At 47.0% G+C, this 25309-nt stretch overlaps 2 protein-coding genes across 8 annotated transcripts in view; one reads left to right on the plus strand and one right to left on the minus strand.

The window, feature by feature from the left end:
- The first annotated feature begins 743 nt into the window (after nt 1-743).
- Nucleotides 744-19657, plus strand: DDB2 (damage specific DNA binding protein 2). Of its 6 annotated transcripts, XM_040259168.1 has the most exons (10): nt 750-1118; nt 2211-2347; nt 2725-2916; nt 14797-14942; nt 16207-16306; nt 16397-16574; nt 16877-17019; nt 18636-18800; nt 18940-18985; nt 19279-19657. In XM_040259168.1, exons 1-10 carry the CDS (start codon nt 992-994, stop codon nt 19326-19328), a joined length of 1284 nt encoding a protein of 427 aa, XP_040115102.1. In that variant the 5' UTR covers nt 750-991; the 3' UTR covers nt 19329-19657. The 6 variants fall into 6 exon arrangements, with proteins under 6 accessions (XP_040115106.1, XP_040115101.1, XP_040115102.1 ...); XM_040259172.1 differs by lacking the exon at nt 18636-18800 and having other exon boundaries at nt 744-1118; XM_040259167.1 differs by having other exon boundaries at nt 748-1118; nt 18636-18985.
- A 529-nt stretch (nt 19658-20186) lies between these two features.
- ACP2 (acid phosphatase 2, lysosomal) overlaps nt 20187-25309 on the minus strand; it is a 7122-nt gene continuing 1999 nt past the window's right edge. Inside the window, exons 4-11 of one of the 2 annotated variants that reach the window (XM_040259174.1) lie at nt 24755-24907; nt 24547-24645; nt 24380-24469; nt 23818-23947; nt 22933-23015; nt 22710-22816; nt 22410-22585; nt 20187-20651 (exon numbers count right to left, since the gene is read on the minus strand). In XM_040259174.1, coding sequence (XP_040115108.1) covers nt 20518-20651; nt 22410-22585; nt 22710-22816; nt 22933-23015; nt 23818-23947; nt 24380-24469; nt 24547-24645; nt 24755-24907 — 972 coding nt within the window. In that variant the 3' untranslated portion in view covers nt 20187-20517. Of the gene's footprint in view, nt 20652-22409; nt 22586-22709; nt 22817-22932; nt 23016-23817; nt 23951-24379; nt 24470-24546; nt 24646-24754; nt 24908-25309 lie in introns of both variants that reach the window. The other variant, XM_040259173.1, reaches the window with a different exon arrangement.

The following is a 25309-nucleotide window of genomic DNA, read 5'->3' on the forward strand; positions in this document are numbered from 1 at the left end:
TCCTTTCTTTCCAAGAGTTGTTTGTGGCACTCTACCTGTCTGAAAGCTCCTTTAATGCACGATCTACCACTAACACGTTTTTGTCTCCGCTCACTCTCCCAAAGCACCTGGCATGGGACTTAGCCCGTGGAACCAAAGAACCAGAAGTTTCCGACAAGCAGTTCTGCCTGGCTCGAGGCAGAAAGTGGGATGTACCCAAACTGTCTCCTATCTGGCCGGATGGGACACTGACGAAGCTCACTGCAATCGCCCTTGGCTGAAGTCGGGGGCACAAGACCTCTCAGTCCAGGCAGTTAGCTTAGCCGCACTCTGTCCGGCTCATCATCACTGCCCTTGGTTACTCCTGAGGAGGACGCTAAGCAGACTTAGGGAAACTTTAGTTAAAAGCTGAGGGCTTCAACTGTTCTCCATAGAGAAGCTGAGTTTCGGCAGAGCTGGAGAATTAACAACTAATTGACATCAACCGCAGAGCCAGCCGACAGACACAACTTAATTTCCCTCGCCAGGATGTGGTTATTTTCTACGAAGCCGCCTCACGCCAACTGTAGGGATCAGCCAATCACAAAGCCCGAGAGGGCGTGGTCACCAATTAGAAGGTAGAGAGGCGGAGCCGAAGTTTTGATTGGCATCCAGTCTCGGGGGTAGGCGGGGGCCAGAGGCCTGGCAGCGTGGCGTCTGAAGGGGCTTCAAGTCGGGAGGCCCAGCGCTGATGGCCATCTTTACTTCTGGCAGGTCAGCTGATTTGGACTAGCTCCGAGCCAAATTGTAGGCGGTATCCTTTTTCTCTGGGGAGCGGTGAGGCCCTGCCTTCACACACTTCCCATCCGTCCGCGCGCGCCCCCGCCTTCCCGGTGAGCCTGTTTGGCGGGAAGTTGGCTTAGTTGGCCTACCTGTGGCTGAGCGATTTTCCTCGTCCCCGCCTTGTTCTCCCCAGAGGCTTCTTAATTCTTCCTCGGCATAGGGCATAGTACCCCTTCGCACGGAGGACGCCATGGCTCCCAGGAAACGCCCAGAAGCCCAGAAGACCCCTGAGGTGGTTGTGCGCCCCAAGAGCAAGAGGAACAGAAGCCCCCGGGAGCTGGAGCCCGAGGCCAAGAAGCTCTGTGTGAAGGGCCCCGGTACTGCCTGTGCCTGCTGCTTTAATTAATTCCGCAATTTGGGGTTCTCACGCGAAGGCTGGAGTGGGGGATGGGTGCGCATAGGTTTTGAGGCTGGCCCAAATTGTGGGCGCCTCAGGCTATACATTTTGTCGGCAGGTCCTTTGACACCCTTAGAGCTTGGGCTTAACCTTCAGGTGACGGGACGAGGCAGATGACCTCCGTTACAACAGACACAACCGACTTTTCCAATTTCTTGTTTGCATCGGCATTTTTACACACTGAGAACTGCTTAAGATAATCCTACCTTGCGTGGTGGTGTGTGTGCTTAATTTCGATAGTCACGATTGTTAGCTATCTGTCCTTGATTTAACTGCGGGAACCCTCAATTTCCTTCCTTCCTTTGAAAACTCACTCTTGGGGCTAAAACCTGGGGCTCTAAGGAAAGTAGGGAACTCAAAAGACGGGATTGTAGATGAAGTGTTTTTTGTTGTTGTTGTTCATGAGAAGAAAGAATGGGTTGTCCAGAGGCAGGTTAGTAATCCAAAATTGCTTTATTCCTATTCTAGGTGGATCTGCCTTCCCAAAAGTAGCCTAGTGAATTTAGCCCCATGCCAGACCCCGTGGATCCTGCTGGTTTTCAGGAGAACAGATTGGACTTGGGGCCCACAGCTGGTCACTTCTACATTATTGTAATACAGGATTAAAAAAACTGCTTTTCTTAGTCACTTCCACTATATCGTCTTAAAATCTTTTTATTGTGCTTTATATGTGACTTTTAAATTGTCACTCAACCCTATCACCAGTTTTCCACCCCAAACTGAGAAGAGTTCTGCAATTCTTGTGTGTTTCTTGGGCTCACTTCTCAGGAACCCTGCAAGATCAGTTTTACTTCAGAATTACTGTTTTGGGGAATGTTTTTTGGAAGAGGTTGAATCCCTGCTCACTATTTGTTGTGCTGGGGAGACTGAGCAGAACTGAAAAGATCTTAGGAGGTGATAGAGATTGTCTCTGCCAAAAGAAGCAATAGGGCTTTCTTTCTGGCATATTCGGCAGAAAAATCTTGCCTGCGTGAGATTGGAGCGGAAAATATGTGTCTGTTCTGCTTGGCAGGTTCTAGCAGAAGATTTGACTCAGGCTGCCTTTGGGCGGGGTTGGCTAGCCTGCGGGTCTCGCCGCTATGCAGCAGCGTCATCAGGGCCCTCCACCAGCATAAGCTGGGCACAGCTGCCTGGCCATCACTACAGCAGGTGAGGCGTTTCCTGGCTGAAGAGTTCAGGGGTTTGTATGGTGCCTTTTTAAGCTGCTGGATGCTCCAAAATTAGATGCTGGGTTGGTTCACTGGATTGTCAGAGTGGTCAGATCATCCCTACCTTGGTGACTGGCCTACTGGGCTCTCAGCAAGATAGAAGTCCTATGCTATAGGGGTCCCAGCAGGAATGCACTCTGCCTCCTTGGTTTCTGTGGTTAGATTATATGTATTGCACATCTTTTTATGCACAGAGCCAGGTAGTTAGTTTTCCTTTAGTGGGAGAACTTGGCCCCAGGCCTCATCTATGAAGGAGTCAGAGATAGGCAATTTACCTTTGTGTTTTAATTCAACTTAATTCTTTTCTCTCTGTATTAGGGTCTCCAGCAGTCCTTTTTGAACTCTCTGGCTTCTTACCGGATATTCCAAAAGGCTGCCCCTTTTGACAGGAGGGCCACATCCCTGGCATGGCACCCAACTCACCCCAGCACCCTGGCTGTGGGCTCCAAAGGGGGAGATATCTTGCTCTGGAACTTTGGCATAAAGGACAAACCTACCTTCATTAAAGGGGTGAGCAGTACCCTTTGCCAGACAGTAGTACTGAAGAGATGTTTGCTGAAGGGATGAAAAGTCATCCAGTAACAAGGAGATAATTGGGATCAAAAGTAACTGGGTATTTTCAAACAAGTAAATGGGGATGGTACTCAACTCTTTATTGAATGCCTGCCCTTAAAATATTAGCCACTATGATACACTAATCATCCTCGGAAGTCACTTATAGGATCTAAGCCCCTTCTTACCTCCTTGACCTCATCTTGTACTGTTGTCTTCCTCATTGCCTATGCTTTAGCCATACTAGATACTTCTGTTCCTGAAACTGGGTCTTTGGACTTGCTGTTCCCTTTGACTGGAGTGCTCTTTCCCGAGGTTTTTCTCATGGCTGGCTTCCTCTTACCATTTAGGTCTCAGCTTAATATGCTTCTTCAACAAGGCTTATTACTGACCGCTCTGCTTACTCACTAATCACTCTCTACCTCATTATCCTCCATCACTACCCCCCACCACAATGTTTATCAACATCTGAAATGTTTTACTTATTTGTATGTCTTTGCTCACGGGAAAGTAAACTCCATGATGGCAGGGAGCTTGTCTTTCTAACTTACCACTGTATCCCCAGTACTTATAGTAGCTGCTCTGTATTTGCTGAATGAATGAGGGCCTTGAGGTATAACTGGGCAAGTCAGATGTATACCTACAAGATCACTGACTGTACAGCAATACAGATGCTAAATGCTACAGATGAGAGAAGCAAGAATCTCTGGGAATTAGAGTCGATAGGGAAGGTTTCCTGGATGAGTGAGATGTGAGGAAGAACAATAGGTAAATGAAGAGAGAAGGAGGGAAGGCAGAGTGTGTTTGGGGCAAGGTTTGGCAAAGAGCTTTTTAGGGATGGTCTTAATTGTGCTAGTGTTTGCCATCAGTTGTTAAGGGGTTGAGAGTGTTGGGTTCTCCACCAAAGAGAACACTCTTACCTTGCCCAGTAGGGGACTGGGATTGGAGGGCTATACAGTGAAAGGTGACACTCTGGGTTTCGAGCAGGAGCTGCAAATTCACATACCTAAAGAAGCCAGACAGATAAAAGAATGATGCAGGATGGTGGTTAGTGATAAATTGGAGATGGTTGACAGGTGAGAATTGAGGTCCTGTGGTATCAGATCTGAGTTTTTCAAATGAAGTCTGAAATGTTTGGATTTTTAAAAATTGTAGTGAAACACGTAAAGTTTACCACCTTAACCATTTTTTAAGTGTACAGTTCAGTGGCGTTGAGTACATTTACGTTCTTGCATAACCAGTCTCCAGAACTTTTTTGTCTTGCAGAACTGAAACTCTGTAAACATTACCACAGACTTCCTTTTCCCCCTTCCCTCCAGACCCTGGCAACCGCATTCTGCTTTCTGTCTCTGTGATTTTGACTGACTGTCTCATACAAGTGGACTCAGACAGTACCTGTCCTTTTCTGACACTTACTTCACTTAGCATCATGTCCTCAAGGTGCATCCACATTACAGCATGTATCTGAATTTCCTTCCTTTTTAAGGTTAAATAATATTTCTCTGTATGTATACACCACATTATTTTTTTACCCATTCATTTCTTGATGGACATTTGGGTTGCTTCCACCTTTTGGCTTTTGTGAATAATGCTGTTCTGAACAGGGTTGCACAAATGTCTCTTCGAGTTCATGCTTTCAGTTCGTTTGGTTATGTACCCAGAGTGGATCACCTTGTAATTCTATTGTTAATTTTTTGAGGAACCACCATACTGTTTGCCATAGCAGCTGTGCCATTTTACATTCCTGCCAGTAGGACACAAGGGTTTTAATTTAAAATATCGTGATTTTTAATGTTGGGAACCAAATGAAATTGAACATGCTCTGTAGCTAAACAAAACACATTTGTGAACTGGATTCTTCATTAGCTCACTGTTTTTCTACCTCTGGTTTAGAGGCCGTGGTTAAACCCAGGATGAGTTCTTTTAAACGGACGGTTTGGAGAACAGCTCATCAGAAAAGGCCAGGTTAGATAGACTTGAGAGATTAGGATTCAAGCTATGAGATTATTCAAGAAAATAAGTTCCTGAAGCCTGAAGAATGGCTTTCTGTCCAGCTGGTGAGACAGATGACCCCCAGGAAGTGGAACTTTAAGTTGAAGTCAGAACCTAGAGCTCAAACAGGAAGAGATTTGTTCACCGCCTCCCCCCAAGCAGCCAGGATGTGCGAATAGAGAAATTTAAGAAATAGCCTAAGAGTGTCCTGGGGAAGAGCTTCCTGACTAAAAGAGGAATGATAACTGCTTTGAACTTGTGTTGAGGTGAAGGTGCTTTTGGTTTCATCACCCTCCCTTACAATGTGTGTTTAAGTGAAGCTTCCTCACGCTGTTGTGGAGATTGGTTTGGTCATTTAAACTGTGTGACTCGCAGGGAGGTAGGCTGTAGCAGAAGAAAGGTTTGGTGGTCTAGAGTACTGTCTGTTTTTACTCCCAGAAACTGACAGCAGAAAGTTGATTTGAAACCAGTGAGGGAGGGAGAAGCAGTGCCTCATTTTATCTTTTCTTTAGTCATCTGACCTTGGTTTCGATCTTGATATCTTTCAGGCCCTTGGCAAGGGGAGATGTGTTTAATTTTCAAAATGATTATTCTCATTGTAAAAATTACCTGTGCTCATTGTAAGAAATTCAGGCAATACAGGAAAAAATACATATATAAAGAATAAACTAACTGTTACCTGAAATCCTCATATGGGGCATCTTTATGTGTGTGTAGACACTATTATACACAGCCATTCTTTTACTTATATAATTGTTCTACCCTAGAATCTGTTGTATTTTACTTATTAGATCATATTCTGGTTTAGTCATCTTGTATCAGATGATGACCACTTAAAAATATCTTATTTCCTTTTTTTGTAATGTCTTTGGTTTTGGTATCAGGGACGTGTTCCCTCTACTTGAATTTTCTGGAATAGTTTGTGCAGAGTTAGTACTATTTTTTTCTTAAATTTTTTATAGGATTCACTAGTGAAGCCATCTGGATCTAGAGTTTTCTTTGTTGGAGGGTTTTAAACTATATTTTCAATTGTTTAACAGCAATAAGGCAATTTAGGTTATCTGTTTCTTCTTGAAGGAGCATGGCAGTTTGTCTTTCAAGTAATTTGTTCATTTTATCTAAGTTGTTGAATTTAGAGGCATAAAGTGGTTTATAGTATTCCCTTGTGCTCAGATGCTCAGTCGTGTCTGACTCTTTGCAACCCAGTGTACCATAGCCCACCAGACTCCTCTGTCCATGGATTCTCCAGGCAAGAACACAGGAGTGGGTTGCCATTTCCTCCAGGAGATGTTCCCAACCCAGGATCAAACCTGAGTCTCTTACGTCTCCTTCACTGGCAGACGAATTCTTCACCACTAGTGCTACCTGGGAAGCCTTGTATCTTTTTAATATCATCGGCTCTGTAGTAATGTTCCCACTCATTTTATTGGTGCTGGTAATTTGTGTCTTTTTCTTTTTTAACCCCTGATCAGTCTTGCTAGAAGATCATCAGTTTTGTTGATATTTTCCAGCTTTTAGCTTCATTGATTTTTCTCTGTTGTTTTTCTGTTTTTTTTTTTTTTTCTTTTTGCCCCATTGTTTTCTTTTCTGTGGGTGTAATTTGCTTTTCTTTTTCTGGTTTCTTAAGACAGAAACTTGGATTTTTACTTGATTTTTTTTTATTGTTTTCTAATACAACTATTCAATGCTATACATTTCCCTCTATTTCTCTAACTGAATCTTTCAGATTTTGTTGTGTTTTTGTTTTCATTCAGTATAAATTACTTTCCAAATTCTTTATGATTTCTTCTTTTTCCTATGGATTATTCTGAAGTATCTGTTTAATTTCTAACTATTTGGAAATTGTTGTGATATCTCTCTTACTGATTTCTAGCTCAATGCTGTTATGGAACAAAGGACATTATCATGATTCCAGACCTTTTATAACTTAGCATATTGACTGTCTTTGGAGTGTTCCCTATGCATTTGAAAAAAAATGTGTACTCTGCTATTTTGGGGTGAATTACTCTCTAAATGTCAATTCGGTTACATTGGTTAATCACTGGTTAATCACATTGAAATCAGTTAGGTTACATTGGTTAATCACATTGAAAACCACTGATCTGCTTTCTATTCCTATTGATAAATTTGCATTTTCAAGACATAAATGGCTTGCACGCCAAGTTGCTTCAGTCGTGTCCGACTCTTTGTGACCCCCATGGACTATAGCCCTCCAGGTTTCTCTGTCCATGGGATTCTCCAGTCAAGAATAGTGGGGTGGGTTTCCATGCCCTCCTCCAGGAGATCCTCCCCATATAAATGGCACTATATGATATAGACTCTTTTCTTTTCCCTGGCTTCTTTCATGCAGTATGAATATTTGAGGTTTATCCATATTTTTGCCTGTATCAATAGTTTCTAGTAGTGTTCCAGTGTATTGATATACCAGTTTATTTATCCATCCATCTATTGAAGGGCATTTAGACTTTTTCCAGCTTTTGACTGTTACCAATACAGCGGCTATGAAGATTTCATGTACAAGTCTTTGTGTGGATATATGTGTTCATTTTTCCTGAGTAAATACCTGGTGGTGGAATGGCTGGGTTGCAGGGTAGGTATCTTTTAAAGATGTTTTTTAAATGAGAAAAAAACTTTAATATTTACCCACATATTTGCCATTTCCAGTTTTTAAAATTCCTTTGTATGATTCAGACTTCCTTTTGATCTTCTGCTTAAGATATTTCTTTAACATTTCCTATAATGTAGGTTGGTTGGTAATGCTTTTTTTTTTTCCTGTTTGTCCAAGGAAGTCTTTATTTTGCAGTTTTTTTAAAAGGTATTTTTGCTGGGTATAGAATTCTAGGTTTATAGGATTTTTTATTTTTCTTTTAGTACTTTAAAGATGATTTCTGATGTGAAGTCAGCTCCCATTCTATGTTCCTCTTCATATGATTTTACTTTCCCTTTGTCATCTAAATATTCACAGGATCCAGGGATCACAGCATAGACATCTTGAGTAATTGGATAATTACCCATTATTCAATCCACTCCAGTTAGCAGGGGTCTAAAGCAGCCTATACTGTAGATTTTGGCCTGAGACAGTACCCTTCTGAGGACTCTGCTTGAGCTTCTATACGTTAAGAATCTTTTCATTCTGGATGGTGAGAATAGAGACCGTTCTGAGGATTTCTCCATTAATTTCTGATGTCTCCCTTTTCCCGCCCCAGCCTTGTATAGTTTCCTTATACACATTTACACAATATTATTTACTCAAAGGCCTGAGGAGACCCCTCTGGAAATATCCATAATGCTCGCTCTCTGCACATCAGCCTCTCCAGCATTTTGCCCTGCTGGCTTTCCCAAGTGTTTCCTGAGGCCATTGAGACTATTAGGCTGTTTGGGTCCTCCCTGCCTATGCTGCAGCCTAGATATGCTCTCCAAGCATTAAATTGGGGCAGTCACATGGCTGCCTCATTCTTTGCCCTCTTGTGTTGCCTTTTGGCCAGTGTGTGAAATTATTTCATGTATATTTCCATTTTTCTAGTTGTGTTAAGGCAGGAGGATATATCTGGTTTCTGACACTCCATCATGGTTGGAAGTAGAAATTCATATTAATTTTAATAATTTCTCTGAGGGATTTAAATTTTTTCCCTATACAGTCTTGTCACCTGTAAATCATGAGAGTTTGATTTCTTCCTCTACCATTTTTACACTTCTTTTTACTTGCCTTATCCCATTGGCTGAGACCTCTAGTACCTTGTTGAATGTTTGCTCTAACAGGCATTCTTATCTTGTTCTTGATTATAGAAGGCTTTTATGTTTTATCATTAAAATTTCTGCTGCGTTTTATTGTGATAAGCTATATATAACGTGAGAATTACAATTTTAACCATTTCAAAGCATACAATTCAATGGCACCAAGTACATTTATATTGTGCAATTATTACCACTATCCATCTCCAGGACTTTTTCTTCCCAAAGTAAAACTCTATACCCATTAAACTGTCTATTACCTCTTCCCCAGCACTCCCTAATCTGTTTTTTGTCTCTGAATTTCACAATTCCAGGTACTGCATGTAAGTGGAATTATACAATATTTGCCCTTGGTGGTCTGGCTCCTTTTCCTTAACATAATATTTCCAAAGTTCATCCATGTTGTAGCAGGTTTCAGTACTTTATTCCTTTTTGAGGTTGAATAATATTCCATTGTATAAATATACCAAATTTTGTTTTTCCACTCATCTGTCATTGAACATTTGGATTGTTTCTACCTTTTGCTATTTTGATTCAGCTGCCATGAATGTTCGTTTATGTACAAGTTTTTGTTTGAACAAGTGTTTTCAGTTTTCTTTGGTATGCACCTGGGAGCTTGTTTGTTTTTAATACCTTTTATCAGATTAAGTTCCTCTTCTATTCTTAGTTTGCCAGAAGCTGTTATCATGAATGATAATTGAATTTTTAAAAATAATTTTGTTGTCTGTTGAGGTCAGCATATGATTTTCCTTATCTATGCTATTAAAAAAAACTACACTGTTTTTTGTTTTGGTTTATTACCAAATAAACCAAATTTGACTTTTTTATTTAAATGTTCTTTTTCCCTACTTTTTAACCTTTACAATTGTATTTCTAGCAAGTGATACTGCTTCTTCTAAAAACTGTGGTAAAAGCACATACCTGAAATGTGTCATCTCAACCATTTTTAAGTGCACAGTTAACACTGTATTCCCATTTTTTGCAACAGAGTTCTATAATTCTTTTATCTTGTAAAACTGAGACTGTGTCCACTGAATAACAGCTCACCATTTCCCCTTCCTTCCAGCCCTTGGCAACCACAGGTTTACTTTCTGTTTCTATGAGTCTGAACTACTTTAGATACCCTAAGTTTTGGTGGTTTTGCTGGGGCTATGTCAGAGAATATTCTTTTAGGAAGTACACAGTAAAGTATCTGAGTGTGATGGGACTTCATGTTGGCAATTTACTACCAAATGGTTCCAGAAAAAACATTTCTTTGTGCTGTTCTCACAACTTTTCTATGAGATAATTTGAAAATAAACTTTTTTTTAAAAAAAAAAAGATCGTTTCTTCCTCGAATATTTAGTACATTCACCACTGAAGCCATTAAGATCTGGAATTTACTTTGTAAGAAAGTTTTTAGTTGTGACTCGGCTTCTTTAATAGATCAGACTATTCAGATTTTTCCTTTTCATCTTCTGTCAGTTTGGCAAGTTTGTACTGTTCTAGGAATTTGCTTATCTCCTCTGAATTTTCAGTTTTATTGGCAAAAGATTGTTTATGATGTCCTCTTACTACTTTTTAAAATGTCTAAGATGTCTTTTCCATCCACTAAATTGGTTATTTGTGTTTTCTCCTTTGTTTGGTCATTCTCAGCTGGGATTTGTCAATTTAATTATATTAGTCTTTTCATGGAGCTAACATTTGGCTTTGTTGATTTTCTCCACAGTGTATTTATTTCATTCATTTCTGTTTTTTCTTACTCTCTTTGGTTTTAGTTTCTTGTTTGTTTTACAGCTTCTTGAGATGGTCATTGATTTTTAGGCTTTTTTTAACTTTTATTGTGAATAATACTCCAGTGAATATCTGCATACAAGTTTTTATAGCAACATACATACTCATTTCTGTTGACTATATATCTTCTTGGGTATATGAATCTTTGGGGCCATATGGTAATTGAATGTTTAATTTTTTTTTGAAGAATTGCCTGTGTTCCAAAGCAACTACTCCATTTCACTTTCCCACTAGCAATGTAGGAGGGCTTCAGTTCTTCCACATCCTTGACTGACAAATAAAAACTGCATATTTAGTGTACATCATGCTGTGGTCTTGTTTTTGCTTTATTTATTATTTCTGGCTGTGTCATGTGGATCTCAGTTCCTGACCTGGGATGGAACCTGAGCCCCCTGCAGTGGGAGCACAGAGTCCTAACCACTAGACCACCAGGGACCCAACATGTTTTAATACATGTATATATTGTGAAATGATTTCTGCAATCAAGCTAATTAGTTAACATCCATCATCTTACACATAGTTTTGTATGTGTATGCTGAGAACACTTAAGATCCACTCTCAGAACTTCTAATTTCACATATAAAATAGTTAACTATAGTCACCATGCTATACATTAGATCTCATGAATAGTTGAAACTTTGTGTCCTTTGACAAATGTCTCACCATTCCCCTACCCACCTTCAGCCCCTGGCAACCACTATTCTCTTGCCTTTGTGAGTGACTCTTTTAGATTGCACATATAAGTGAGGTCATGCAGTATTTATCTGTGTCTGACTTCGCTTAGCATAATGTCCTCCATGTTCATCCATGTTACCAGAAGTGGCAGGATTTCCTTTTCTAAGGCTGAATAATATTCCACTTGATATATATATATCTCACATTTTTTCTTTATCCATTCATTGATCAGCAGACATTTGTTTCTGTATCTTGGCAATTGTGAATAATGCTGCAATGAACACAAGAGGACAGAACTCTGAGAAACTGATTTCATTTCCTTTTGATATATACTCAAAAGTAGAATTAACTGGATAGTTTGGTAGCTCCCTTCCGAGTGTTTCATGGAGGAACCTCCATACTGTTTTCCATAATGCCCCTACCAATTTACATTCCCACCAACAATATACTAGAGTTCCCTTTTTCCACATCTTGGCCAGCACTTGTTATCGCTTGTCTTTTTTTACAGTAGTCATTCTAACTGGGTGTGAGGTGATAGCTCATTGTAATTTTGTATTTCTGTTATGGTTAGTGACGTTGAGCACTTCTTCATATACCTTTTGGTCATTTGTGTGTCTTTGGAGAAATGCCTATTCAATCTTTGTCTATTTTTTTAAAATCAGATTATTTGTTTCTTCTTTTTTTGCTATTGAGTTGTCCAAGTTCTTTATATGTTGCTGATACTAATCCCTCATCAGATATGGTTTGCACTATTTTCTTTCATTCTATAGGCTTACAACACTCATTATTGTCTTTTTGTTTATAGCCATCCTAGTGGCTGTGAAATAGTATTTCATTGTGACTTTTATTTGCATTGCCTGGTGACTAATGTGGAGAAGGCGATGGCACCCCACTCCAGTACTCTTGCCCGGAAAATCCCACGGACAGAGGAGCCTGGTAGGCTGCAGTCCATGAGGTCGCGAAGAGTCGGACACAACAGAGTGACTTCCCTTTCACTTTTCACTTCCATGCATTGGAGAAGGAAATGGCAACCCACTCCAGTGTTCTTGCCTGGAGAATCCCAGGGACAGGGGAGCCTGGTGGGCTGCCGTCTATGGGGTCACACAGAGTCGGACACGACTGAAGTGACTTAGCAGAGAGAGTGACTAATGAGGTTGAGCATCTTTTCATGTGCCACTGTCTAGTTGTATATCTTCTTTGGAGAAATATCTGTTGAAATCCTTTGTCCTTTTTTTGGTTGCACCATGGGGCTTGTGGGATGTTAGTTCCCTGACCAGGGATTGAACCCCAACCATGGGAGTGAAAATACCAAGTCCTAAATACAGGACCACCAGGGAATTCTCTTTGTCCATTTTTTAATTAGGTCTCTTTTTAAAATGTATACTAATTACAATTATTTTAAACCCTATGACTAATAGCACTAATACCTGGGTCTTCTGTGAGTGTCTTTTCTCTTGGTTGGTTATTTGATCTTGATTTCTGATATGCTGGAGAGTTTTAGATTTGATGCCAAATATTGCATATGAAAATTTGCAGAGATATAATTTGAAATTTTGAGTGCTCTTACAAAAAGAATTTTTTCTCTCTGGCAGGCAGGTCAGATAGAATCAGATCATCTTAATCAGAGATTGAAATGATCTGAATGTGGACTTCAGTCTTCACAAGGGATGGTCTGTTTTGTTTGCTCTTATTTCTAGGGTTTCAGGAATCCTAACTAAAACCTGCATTTTTTTTTTCTTCTAAAACCTTTCCTCTTTGACAGGTCTGAACTCTGTTTTTGCCTCCCTTAAGATTGACAGAACTTCTGCTGAACTTCTCAGCTTCTCAGCCATACAGCTTTCTCAATCTGCACAGGCCTCAGGAGCGAAAGCAGCATTGAAATGTCAGACTTAACCTGTCTGCTTCTCTTCTCTCTAGGAGGCTGGACTTCGAAGTCCTTGGTGCCTTGATAGCTCTTCCTTGACTTCAGAAACTTTCCTTTGAGAACATACACCTCTCTACCTTTTCTAGCTTTTCTTGACAGAAGGTTGGCCTGAAACCAGCTAACCCACTGTCACTGGAATTGGAAAGCCTCAAACACATTTTCTTTTTTGTATTTTGTCCAGGTTTATGTAGTCCTTCTCAGTGCAAGAGCTGTCATAACTACTTAATCCACCCTTGCTAGAAGAACACGCATGCATTTTACCTTAATATGTTTACATAAGTGTTTATCACTAATGCTGTGACATAGGGCCAGTCCTTTCTTGTAGTGTTTACTGATTCGGGTTCACCTGGTCTCACATAAGCCGAATCCATAATACATAATTTACGGCATCTAGTTTCCATTTCCCAAAAGTGGAGACATAATTTAAAATCAGTTGTGAAGCAGTCTGATTGCAGATTCTCTTAAGTTTTCACTGTTTCCCACCCTAATTGTTTATAAGTATCTCTCCCATGCTTAATTCAACAACTCTTATTTTAGCAAATCTTTTTTATCTAGTTTTTCCAAAGTGTTCAATATGGATTTCATAGAAACCACAGTGGTCATTCTTTTTGCACATATTTCATCAATTTTAATTAAATTACATTTTAATGAAATGTTTTGTGTTTAAAGTTTAAATGTTTAATAAATTACATGTTTAGTTAAATTACATGATTACAAAGTACAACTGACATTTCTAGGTTTAAGAACAAACACAACTAACCCTTCATAAGCATAGAACTCAGCTAGTGGGAGCAGATTAACTTACTAGCAGCAAGGGTTTGGTGAACCATGGGCATCAGAATGTTTTATAGAGGGGATGGAAAGTACCAGTTAGTATGCTGAGTGAGCTGAGTGAATGTTGTGTAAGAGGCCTTGTAGAAGTAAGGCTGGGATAGCAACAACATACAGGAGAACTGGAGGAGGAGCCTGGAGGATATAAAGTTCTTAGAACAGTGCACTTGATATATAATAAGCACTTGTTAAGGTTATGCTACCAATGTTATCATGATTATCTTCATCATCGTCTGGTATGTCTGCAAAAAATGAGGCACTCGGGTCTGACACCAGCCCACCTCACCCAGCCACTGTTCCAAGCTGAAGCTCTTCTGAAAAGAGCACTTGTATGATACATTATGGTACATCCACACAATAGGATATTCAGCAGTAAAATGGGATGAACTATAGATTCACAGAGCAGGCTGGAACAAGCTCAGGGGCATTACACCGAGTGAAATGAAAGAAGCCAGTCTCAAAAGGCTGCATACCATGAATCACTGATATGACAGTCCATCAAAGGCAAAACTTGTGTGGTGATGAAGAACTCATCCCCGGTTGCCAGGGGTGAGGAGTCGGGGGGGCGGGAGACTACAGTGGGAGAGCATGAGGGATGGGGGGGGGGAGGGGGGAGTGGCCCAGCTGTTCTGCATCCTGATTGTGGTGGTGGTGGTTCAAACCTCTACATGTGTTAAAATGCATAAAGCTGTACACCAGAAACAGCCAGTTTACTGAACGTTCGTTAAAAAGTATAGAAGGAGAACCTTAAGAAACAGTACTGTGGAGAGCAGCCTAGTGTCAAGGCATCCAAGCTGGCCCAGCCCCAAGTGTGGCCTGGATGGCTTGTGTCCAGGCAGAGGATGTGCACCCAGGCTCTGTCCACTTCACGGGCCAGTCTCACTCACTGACTTTTCTCTTCCTTGTGTTAGATTGGAGCTGGAGGGAGCATCACTGGGCTGAAGTTTAACCCTCTCAATACCAACCAGTTTTTCACCTCCTCAATGGAGGGAACAACTAGGCTGCAAGACTTTAAAGGCAACACTCTCCGAGTTTTTGCCAGCTCAGACACCTGCAAGTGAGTAGTTTTAACTCGAGGGGAAAGGGCTTCTAGGCTCTGGGTGTAGTTGTGGCGAGAGCACCCAGATCTCATTTCTTTTCCCTAAACCCGGCACAGGGAAGAAAGGGGTTAGCTCCTTTTCACCCTTCCCTCTGACTCTTCAGCTGCTATTCCTCTGGACCAGGTGGGTTCCTGTTTCAGGGACCCGTTCTAGAACCTCAGCTTTTCTCGGCAAGGGAATGGTCTCAGCTCTTTTGTCAGTCCTTCCTGTATCCGACTAGACCTGGATTCTCACTGGACAAGTCAACATGGCATTAGTCTAAAAAACTACTTCAAGCCTGGAGCAAGAACTGAGAACTTAAGATTCCATTCCCTGCTTTCACTGGGGTGTAATGACCTGGCCAGCTCCTTGATGGAAGCCTAAATGGATAGAATCATGTCCACCAAGCACTTTGGACTCCTCAAGAGCATATGGCTAGAGAAATTACAAAATGCTTGTCACTTTGGTTTCCACTCAGAGATATGACTCTGCTCCCCAAGCGTGTGAGGGTGTGGGGCTCTACCTAGCACTGGCTGCCACACAGGGGTAAGAAATACAGGAGCAAAGGGACAGGTGACAGATGGACTTGCTCTTCCACAAGGAGCCCTCCTCCCGAAAGATGTTTACAAGGGATGCAGAAAGCAGGGCAGCAGAGATTTGAGGGGAAAAACGTGAATCTGGGCTCTCCTGACTGGGTGTCAGGATCCCTGACGCTCTCCCCACTCCGACCGGTCCCTTCGTATCAGGTGGTCTGAGGAACAGAAAGCTCGTTCGGAGTTGGTGTGCTTTTTCCCCTAAGTGCTCAGAAGGGGGCAGGAGTTCCTTTCCAGCCAGCAGTGAGGAAGTTGGGCAGTCCCTGTTTGGAGTGTCCTCTCCTTTGGTGCAGAGGGTGGAGAGTGGAGAGAGAAAACAACAGCTGAGTCTTCCTCAGGGCTCCAGGGGGCAAGCCCCGACTTGAGGACTCGCCTTATGGCTCTGGGTTTGGCTGCTTCAGGGACTCTTACCAAGTGAGGATCCTGAGCCTAGAAGTAACTGGACAAGTTTCTGAGCCCCACCACCCCCATACCCTTCGTCGGGATGGTGGACAAGTCTTGAGTGCTCCTCACTGGGAGTCCATGACAAGATATTCATTCACTCAACAGATATTTATTGACTGCTGTGTGTGAGACATGACCTGCAGCAGTGAATAAATGCAACTAGCCTCTGTCCCTAAGAGTCTTACAGCACAGTCTCTCCCTGCAGCATCTGGTTCTGCAGCCTGGATATATCTGTCAAAAGCCGAGTGGTGGTCACGGGAGATAACGTGGGGCACGTGATCCTGCTGAACATGGATGGCAGGGAGGTGCGTCCTCGCGGGCCCAAGCCCTCCCCTTCCCTTCCCAGCTCCCAGCCTCGGTTCTGCGCCCCGGCCTGAACCAGCTCTCGTCCGCAGCTCTGGAATCTGAGAATGCACAAAAAGAAGGTGACCCATGTGGCCCTGAACCCCTGCTGTGACTGGCTCCTGGCCACAGCCTCCGTAGATCAAACCGTGAAAATCTGGGACCTGCGTCAGGTTAGAGGGAAATCCAGCTTCCTTCACTCGCTGCCGCACAGGCATCCTGTCAACGCAGGTGTGATATACCAGACCTCGGCCTTCCTGCAGACCCCACCGATCCGCTTCAGGGCCTTTCCCGCAAAGCACAGAAGCCACTCAGCCAGGCCTTAACTTCGCACAGCATCGGCCAGGCCGAGGTCCCGAGCCCTCCTGTCTCTAGCCGGCCCCCAGCCACTGAGCCTCTTGGGTGTTTGTTCACGGCCCTGCCACCTGTCTCTAGGAAGCAGTGGGAGGGAGGTGCCCCTGCAGGAGGCCCGTGAGGGCCAGGATAGGGCCCATCTGGGGTCCCTTAAGCTCAGAGGCTTTTCGCTTTGCCAGCTCATTTCAGTCCTGATGGAGCCCAGCTCCTGACTACTGACCAGAAGAGTGAGATCCGGGTTTACTCTGCTTGCCAGTGGGACTGCCCACCAAGCCTGATCCCACATCCTCACCGCCACTTCCAGCACCTGACGCCCATCAAGGTAAGTGATGCTGGGAAGGCGCCGCGGACACGGAGGCCTGCAGCCCCAGCCCTCTTCTCGCCCTGGCTTGCTCTGCACCTTTGGTCCATCTGTGAGCCTGTTTTGCTGAGTCTTCTTCATGTCTCTTTGATAAGTGGATTTTCCTGAGTTCTTTCCATGCAGCCCAGATCTCTCTGTGGGGGCACTTTCTGAGATCCTGATCTGCTGTTCAGCCCTCAGTTTCGGCGACCTATGTGTGCAGCTGACCCACGAGCTAACTTGGCTTAGTTAGCCAGCTTCTCTAGCCTTAGCCCCCAAGGCTTCCAACCTTCAAGTCCTCCATGCCTGCCGCCGCTGCCAGTCTGAACCCCGCCAGTCCTCCCGCTGTCTAGTTGATATTCTTTTCTAGAACCACAGCCCCTCTTCGGACCTCAGAGCTCATGCCTGCTCTTGTGTAGTCAGGAGAGCATAGTTCAGGCGGGCAGACCCCATCTCCCCTGCCCCCAGGTTAGACCTTCAGCAAATCACTCACATTAGGGATCCCTATGTCCTCATTTATAAAGAGGGAATAACAGTATCTGACTGACAGGTGTGGCAACACGCTTGGCGCCTAGGAAGTACTCAGGAAACAATAATGATTTGGTATCAGAATGGCCCCCAGGTACCTCAACCCTAGAGTAGGAAATGGCAGCCCACTCCAGTATTCTTGCCTGGAGAATCCCATGGACAGAGGAGCCTGGTGGGCTACAGGGTCACATAGGGTCACAAAAGAGTTGAGGGTCACACGACTGAGCGACTTAGCATAGCAGAACGTACCTCGCATCAAATCCAGGCTGTCTGTAATATCGGCCCTTCAGCAGTTGGTGTTCCCACTGATCCTTTCTTCCTTATCTCCCTCTTGGTATCAATCAGCCAGCCCAACCGATAGTGTCCCAGGTGTGACTTGTGACTTATTTCCAAGCCATTGCCTGTAGCACCTCTTTCTTCCTGCTAACCGTGTCTTGTCCCCTTCAGAACTTCCTTGAAAAGCTATCTTGGGGAAATCCCATCCAGTTCTGTCATCCCAGTAGCTGCTGGGTTTGAGTGGGGTGATCTGGGAAGAGAGGGGTCCTCCCTCGTTTCAGCCACTTGCCATTTTCTACTCAACTCCCTGACGTTGGAGGGAGAACCGTGGGATGAGCTCAGAACCAAGGTCCTATTTAGACCCCTGGGTCGGGAAGACCCCCTGGAGAAGGGAACAGCAACACACTCCAGTGTTCCTGCCCGGAGAATCCCCCGGAGAGGAGCCTGGCGGGCTACAGTCCATGGGTCGCAGAGTCGGACACGACTGAGCAACTACACTATCGCTTTCACTCGGGTCGCGCTGCTGTTAAAATACTTATCAGCTGGTACGATGTCAGGAAATGCAGAGAGAAGGCCTGAATGTGTCCTGAGGGTCACAGGAAGGCCAGCTGGGGTTTCACATTTGCGATGGCAGATGCACTTGCGCTTGTTTCTTGTTCCACGCAGACCTCGCCTCCGTTGTTAAAACTGCTGGCAGCTGTATTAACCATTGTTGTCAGTGGCAAAGGTACTTGTGATGTCCCTCTCAATGCTGTTCTGCATTTATTCCTGTGACCTGCCTCTCCATCTCCTAGGCAAGCTGGCATCCTCGCTACAACCTCATTGTCGTGGGCCGATACCCAGATCCTAATTTCAAAAGTTGTTCCCCCCATGAATTAAGGACGATCGATGTGTTTGATGGAAGCTCAGGAAAGATCATGTATCAGCTGTATGACCCAGAATCTTCTGGTATCATGTCGGTGAGGCCTGGGCCCTCAAATAATAAATGGGAGGAGGCAGGGATTCAACCTCTTGGATCAAAAATGACCAGTTACTCCTCACATGCCCCTCTTCTGGGACCTCCACTCCCTCCTCACGCTCATCCCCTTGTCTCTGCAGCTCAATGAATTCAATCCCATGGGGGACACGCTGGCCTCTGTGATGGGTGAGTGTACATGAGGCCGGTCAAGCCCAGCCTACTCGCCAAGGTTCAGTGCGGGCTCATCCCAGCTTAGCGCTGCTCCAGCCACCCCCAGGATATAGTCAGTGAAGATGGTAACCAGGAGCCCACGGTCTCTTTGGACTGAGGGCCGTCCTTCTCGCTGAGTCTTGGCCATAGCAGTGCCTGGCTGCTGCCCAGCTTCCTGGCGTCTCCTGACCAAGTGCTAGGTTCCCCACACCAGCTCCAAGTTCTCAGAGGCTGGTGATGGAAGGTGCCTCTGGTCTCACTCCTCCTAGGTTATCACATTCTTGTTTGGAGCCCGGAGGATGCTGGGACTCAGAAGTGAGAGACGTTAATGAAGCGGGAGCCAAGCAGCGGCTTGGAACCCCACAAGAACAAGTTCTTTAACAAGAGGCGGCTTCGTATTAAAGGGCCGAGGTACTGGAGTCCCAGCGTTGGAGCTGGGGCACTGGGACCACGACATGGGGACTGGACACGTGCGGGGACTGAGCTCCAGGAACTCCAGAGTTGGCAGACTCGCTGCCCCAGGGGCCTCTGCTGTATGTGGCCTGGAGCCGAGCTTCTCTCCTTTCTCCTCTGACACACAGTGCTCAGGTAGTGGTTTTTGATCTGTGCTCACTATTCACACAGCCAATAAAACCATACCCAGCTGAGCTTCTGAGTGGATCTTCCAGCTCTGATCTTGTCAAAGGGCTTCTCAGCTCCCCAGAATGAAGGCACAGAACCAGCACTGGGAGTCCCAAACCTTCTCTGGAAGCTGTCTCAGTCCTGTTCTGGGCCACAGTCTAGAGCTGTTCAGCTCACAACCTAGGGATCCCAGCCCCACTAAGGGCGGGGACAGTGGTTTCAGGATTCTGTACCACAACTCACCATCCCCTCTCTGCCATCCCCAACTCCTTCCCAAGCACAAACCTCCAACTGGCTCAAGGTGAGGGGTGACAAAGATGCTGAAAGCATTATGTCTCACTCGAGTTAACGGTGGCTTCAGCTGGACAAACTTCACTGGCTGGCTCTTGGGTGATCTGGTTCCCTGACGGCCAGTGTTTGTACCCCCAGTGTTGGGCCATTCTTCCCGCTAAAATAAGCACTGAGAGGTGAGAGGCAAGACCGTGTCCTTGGGGCCATCTGCCAAAGACTCTGGGTTGGAAGAGAGAGCAGGGTTTGATAGGCAAAGCAGATCAAGCACCATCTCCTTCAGTTTTTTCCTCCTAGGTCCTGAGTGAAACTGGAGCACTTGTCTACATTTCACATCCTTAGAAGGGAGCATGGAGGAGGCAAATCCTGTTTGGAGGAAGCCAGTGTCCGACACAGTACTTGGTTAACGTTGGGCACGTGGATGCCAGGTGACAGGTGCCTCGGGCCAAGCTGGGCCTCACTTGTTCATCTAGGTGCGGGTGATCAGAGGGAGGCCCAACCCAGGGTCTCCTGTCCATGGGCTGGGGAGCAGCAACAGTCAGGAGCAAGGGCCCAGCCCACCTCCCCTAGGAGGCAGAGGGAAGGGGGCTGAGTGGCTGTCAGGCATGGTCCTCCCCGTCTGGAACGTGGCGGTAGCCAGGAGGCTGGGCCTGCACCCGGAAGAGGACGGTGAGGAGCAACACTATGAGAAGGAAGAGGATGGAGCCGCAGACGGCCAAGGCCACGATCACCTCTGAGCACGGCGCCAGGGGAGGAGAGAAAGGTCATGTCAGTGTTGGTTCAGCAAGTGTTTGGGCGCCTGCCCCATGCCAGGTGCCGTTCCTACAACGGGAGACTGCAGGCGGCCAAGGCGCAGTCTCCCGTGTGGCTTTTCTCTTCTAGGAGAGGAGACACCATGACAGGCAACTGACAGGAAGGACGGGTTAGTGGCAGATGCCGTCGAGAGAACCAAAGCCAGGCGGGTCACAGGCAAGGTGTCGCCGAGAAAGCAACAAACTGACCTGAGCCTTGGAGTCACTGAGTGAGACACACACAAGATCTGAGAGGAGTGTCCTCAGGCCAGCGGGCGGGGCCGGGGGGGGGGAGGGGGAAGCAAATGCAAAAGGGAATTAGCTCGACATGGCCTAGGAAAGAGTATCACCAGAGCAGACTGAGCAGGGCCTGGGAGGCCACAGTAAAGAACGTGGGTTTTATCCCAAGTGATGGGAAGCCACTGGACAGTTCTGAGAAGGTTAGTGATGTGCACCGATTCATGTTTTTAAAAAATTTAACTCTGCTGTGCTGACAGACTGGTAGGGCCAAGAACAAAATCAGAAAGAACGTTAGGAAGCTTTTCAGTACTTCTGGCAAGAGATGATGGTAGACTGAGCTAGGGAGCCAGAGCACGGATTTTAAAGACTGGATGGCAGGATATGCTGGTAGTTTGGAGGTGGGGGTCTGAGGAAGAGGGCACTTGGAATAGCACCTCGGGATATGCTGTGCACCTAGGTGGCTGACGCTGCATTTACTAAGGCGGGGAAGCCTGCAGGGAGAATATTTGGATTTAGACCTCCACTGTGAGATGCCTTAGTTGACATCCACGTAGAGACCTCAAGTCCACAGCTGGATATGTGAACCTGCAGCTCAGAGAGGAAGAGGTTCACGAGTCATAAAAAGAACTTAGCATGGAAATGGTAACATGAGGCCATGAGGCTGGGTAAGCTCACTTGCGTAGACAGCATCAGTGGGGAAAGAGCCAGGCTGCTGAACCCAGGGCCATCCGCTGGTTAGTGGGGAGGAGAAGCTAGTAAAGAAAACTGCCTGTGGGGAGCGGAAGGAAAACCAGAGAAAGCAAGAAAGTGGTCAAAGAAGGAGTGACCGATTCCATAATGCCGCTGACAGGTGAGGGGAGCTGACTTAAGAACTGGTCAGCTGGCTTTGGGGCGAGGGGAGGTCACTGGTCCTCAACAACAGTGACTTCCGTGGAGTGGCGAGTGGCAGGTAACAGAAGCCTGTCCAGCGTGAATCTGAGAACGAGCAGCAAGGAGGTGACAGCAGAGTCTAGGCATCTCTGAAGGATCCCATCCAAAAGGGGCAGAACGGGAGTGGCAGCCAGAGAAGGAGGTGGGCCAGAGGAGTCTCTGTTAGGCTCTGTGCCGGGACTGATCCGGCAGAGCGGCAACACGGAGCACCGGGGCCCACGTGGAGGGGAGAGGAAACGAACCCGGGATGTAAGTGGAAAGGCAGGCCCCCAGCAGGGGCTCACGCCAGCGAGAGGGCCAGGACATGCAGTAGGGGGAGGGTGAGACGGTCCTCTCCCTCCCAGCTGCAAGGCTTTCCTCACGAAGTAAGAAGGGCATCGCCTGAGGGCGAGGAGTGCATCTCAGGCTGGGAAGGGGACTGTCTGGGAACCTGCCCCAGGACTGGAGGTGCGTCAGCCTCTGGAGACCTCTGGGTAGGAACCGGGAGCCGTGCTGGGCCTCGGCCAGCACGGAGGCAGACGGCCGCTCACCTGTGTCCGCAGGCCCTCCCGCCAGCTGGCACTCCTGCAGCCAATCCTTGGGCACGACCGGCTCCGTGAGGCGGAGGAAGTCCTGCAGTGGGCAGCGGTTGGGGCAGCCAGGCAGGGTCAGGGGCCAGGGGTCCCTGTGACTCTCATTCCGGAAGTACATCTCCACCGAGAAATTCCTGCGGGTGGGTGGGAGGCAGGCGGGCAGTGGTTCCCCAGGCCAACAGCGTCCCCTCAGGCTGCCCACAGCCCCTCCCTCCACTTGGGCACCCCTCCCGAGGGCAGACTGCGCGCTCCACTCACCCACTGTCCTCCTGGTACAGCTCAAACATGTGGCAGGACGCATAGGGGGCCTGCTTGCCGTTGTAGACGCCCAACGCCATCTGCAGAGCCACCAGCGTGGTGTCGTGCTGTAAGGGGGAGGGCTTCCCATCAGCACCGCTCCCCCCGCCAACCCCAGATACCAAAGAGAGGAAGAACCCAGCTGCCGCGTGCCCTGAGCCCCCTGGGGGCCGGGGGAGCTCACCGCAGAGTAGGCCAGCAGCTTAGGGAGCTGGGAGGTGGTTGCCATCAGCGTCAGGTTCTTCCGTATCTGAGCCAGCAGGACGCCTGAGGGAGAGAGTGCCCCCATTGTCCGCGGCTGCAGCCTTCACCGTCTTCCGACCAGACCTACCTGAGGGCCTCTTACCCTCTGCCAGCCCTGGGTCTGATCCCCAGCAGAGAGAGGATACATCAGAGGAATCCCACTTAAGAACTTTCAAATTTACAGAAGAAAGCAAGATAAAACAAGATACCTCTATTTCAACACAGATGCAGAAACCTGCCCACTTATTCATAAAGGAGCTATGAGGCCCTGCCTGTGTTGAAGAATTACTCCAGTTGGGAACAAATATAAAGCTAAGGCTGCTTCAGGGAGCACTAGACAGCAGCACCAGCCAGGGAATCTCTGTCACGGGAAGACTCGGAGAACTTCCGAGATGCTGGAAAGGTCTAGCAGCTGGCACTCCCTTGAGCGCTCAGACCAGCGTGTGGCCTGTGTACTACTCTTGGCCTTCTTTCAGAATGGCCCCTGGTGGTCCTTTGGGGGAGGTAGGGAGTTATTTGAGGGGACAGAGGGTTTCCTAATATGGGTGAAACTTAAGAATATGAATGGCAGAAGAGATACATACACACACACACGATACACACCAGCCTAACTGTGGTCACTGGTACTAGTGACAGATGTGCTAAGCACTTGGGGGACTGGGGAGGCTTTGATGACTGACAGGATAACCAGGGTTCACTGGTCCTCAAAGAGTGGAGAACTCTTCAGGCAGAGAACTGAGTGTGCGAGAAGCACCCCCACCTGCAGAAAGCTTCTGATGCTGTTCGGGTTCTTTCAGGGGAGTGACATGCTGGTCTAGTCACTCACCCCCCTGCAGCCGGGCCTTCTCCGCCTGCTTGTAGATCCCAAAGAGGAAGCGGAAGCTGAAGTCCTTCAGCCGGCTCAGACGCTGCATGGTTTGGGGCGAGGCCCAGGGTGGCAGGGGCAGCCCGTGTGTCTGCTGTGTGCGGCAGCGGGCAGGTTAGCTCCCCGGCCCCGGCCAGAGCCTCCCCCGGGGAGCAGCTCTCTTCCCCGCTGGGATGGTGCCTGCGTGTGTGTGAGGGGAGGCAGAGGGTCTGGAACCGGGAGACGTGGTGGAGGGTGTCGAGGAGGCAGGGAACAGGAAAGGAGGCTCGGGTCCCAAAAGTGTGATTCAGCAGAATGGAGCTGGATACCACGAGAGCTCTGGGTGGGGAGAAGCGGGAACTGCTGACCATCAACAAACTTGTTTCCCACTCTGAGGTTCTTTCTCACCCGTGAGGGAAATTCTTCTGTTTCACAAGAGCCAGCTTGCCTGGACCTCCCCAGGGGCATGGCATCAGGCACGGTGTTTTACTTGGCCTGGCCACCAGGCCTGCCAAGCAGCGAGAGAAGACCTGAGCCGGCTCACCTCGCAGAAGAGCGTGTCGTAGACGTTCCAGATGGTCTCCAGCGTCAGGTCCGTGAGCCCCGTCTCATTGGCCACCATCTCCAGGAATTGCTAAGAAACACAATCAGGGGTCAGTCTTGCCCGAGGCTGAAGGTCAGGGTGGTGCCCTCCACCTCAGCCCCACTCACTGCATTCTGAACACTCTCGTTCTGATACTCGGGCGTCCGCCGGGTCTCATTCTGCAGCTGTTCAAAGCGGGGGCATGGGCCCAAGGGGAACTTCAGCAGCTGCAGGCCAGAGCGGGTAAGCAGAGGCAGAGAAGGAGTCGGGGATCAGCAGGCCAACGGCCAGAGTCATTCCTGCCGTCGCCTCGAGGGAAGGGCGGGCCAGGCTTACCCTATCCTCAGCAATGGGCACGGTGTGGACGGGGATAGGCTGCCAAGAAATGTTTGGGTTAAAGCGCTGCATCCCGTCGGGCGGGAAGAGTCCAGCCAGGTTGGCCTCCGCACTCATAAGCGTCCGGTCAAAGTCTGTGCTTCGCACATAAACCTGCAGAGATGACAACGTCAGTCCCACCTGTGGGAGTCGGGGAGTCGGGGCAGCTGTGGCCTTACAGTGGGGCCCCAGTTCTTGCTGTTCACCCAGCAAATTGTAAATCCACCAGGCATCTGGACTTCTCCCCTTCTCTGGCCTTCCCCAGCCATCTTCCAGCCTAGACTGGTGGGGTTGCTGTCCCCTCCATCTGCAAAGAATTCCTGCGGGAATGGCTATAGGTCAAATGCCCCTCCCTGTCTGAAGTGCTTACTCAACAAGGCTCTCAGGTCTGCTGGCCTGCCTGGTTTATTACAACACCTGTCTCCCTTATCGAGGCCCGGGTCCTTGGGGGCAGAAACTGTCTTTAATCACACACACAGACACACACAGACACACACAGACACACACAGACACACA

Source organism: Oryx dammah, unplaced genomic scaffold (assembly GCF_014754425.2).
Source record: "Oryx dammah isolate SB20612 unplaced genomic scaffold, SCBI_Odam_1.1 HiC_scaffold_17, whole genome shotgun sequence".
NCBI lineage: Eukaryota > Metazoa > Chordata > Mammalia > Artiodactyla > Bovidae > Oryx > Oryx dammah.

What these genes read in the sequence shown, in the direction of transcription:
- DDB2 (XM_040259167.1), top strand. Translation starts at nt 992, where the DNA reads ATGGCTCCCAGGAAACGCCCAGAAGCCCAGAAGACCCCTGAGGTGGTT. An exon ending in CCTGGCCATCACTACAGCAG is followed by an intron (nt 2,348 to 2,724) that starts GTGAGGCGTTTC and finishes TCTCTGTATTAG; the next exon opens with GGTCTCCAGCAGTCCTTTTT. An exon ending in GCCAGCTCAGACACCTGCAA is followed by an intron (nt 14,943 to 16,206) that starts GTGAGTAGTTTT and finishes CTCTCCCTGCAG; the next exon opens with CATCTGGTTCTGCAGCCTGG.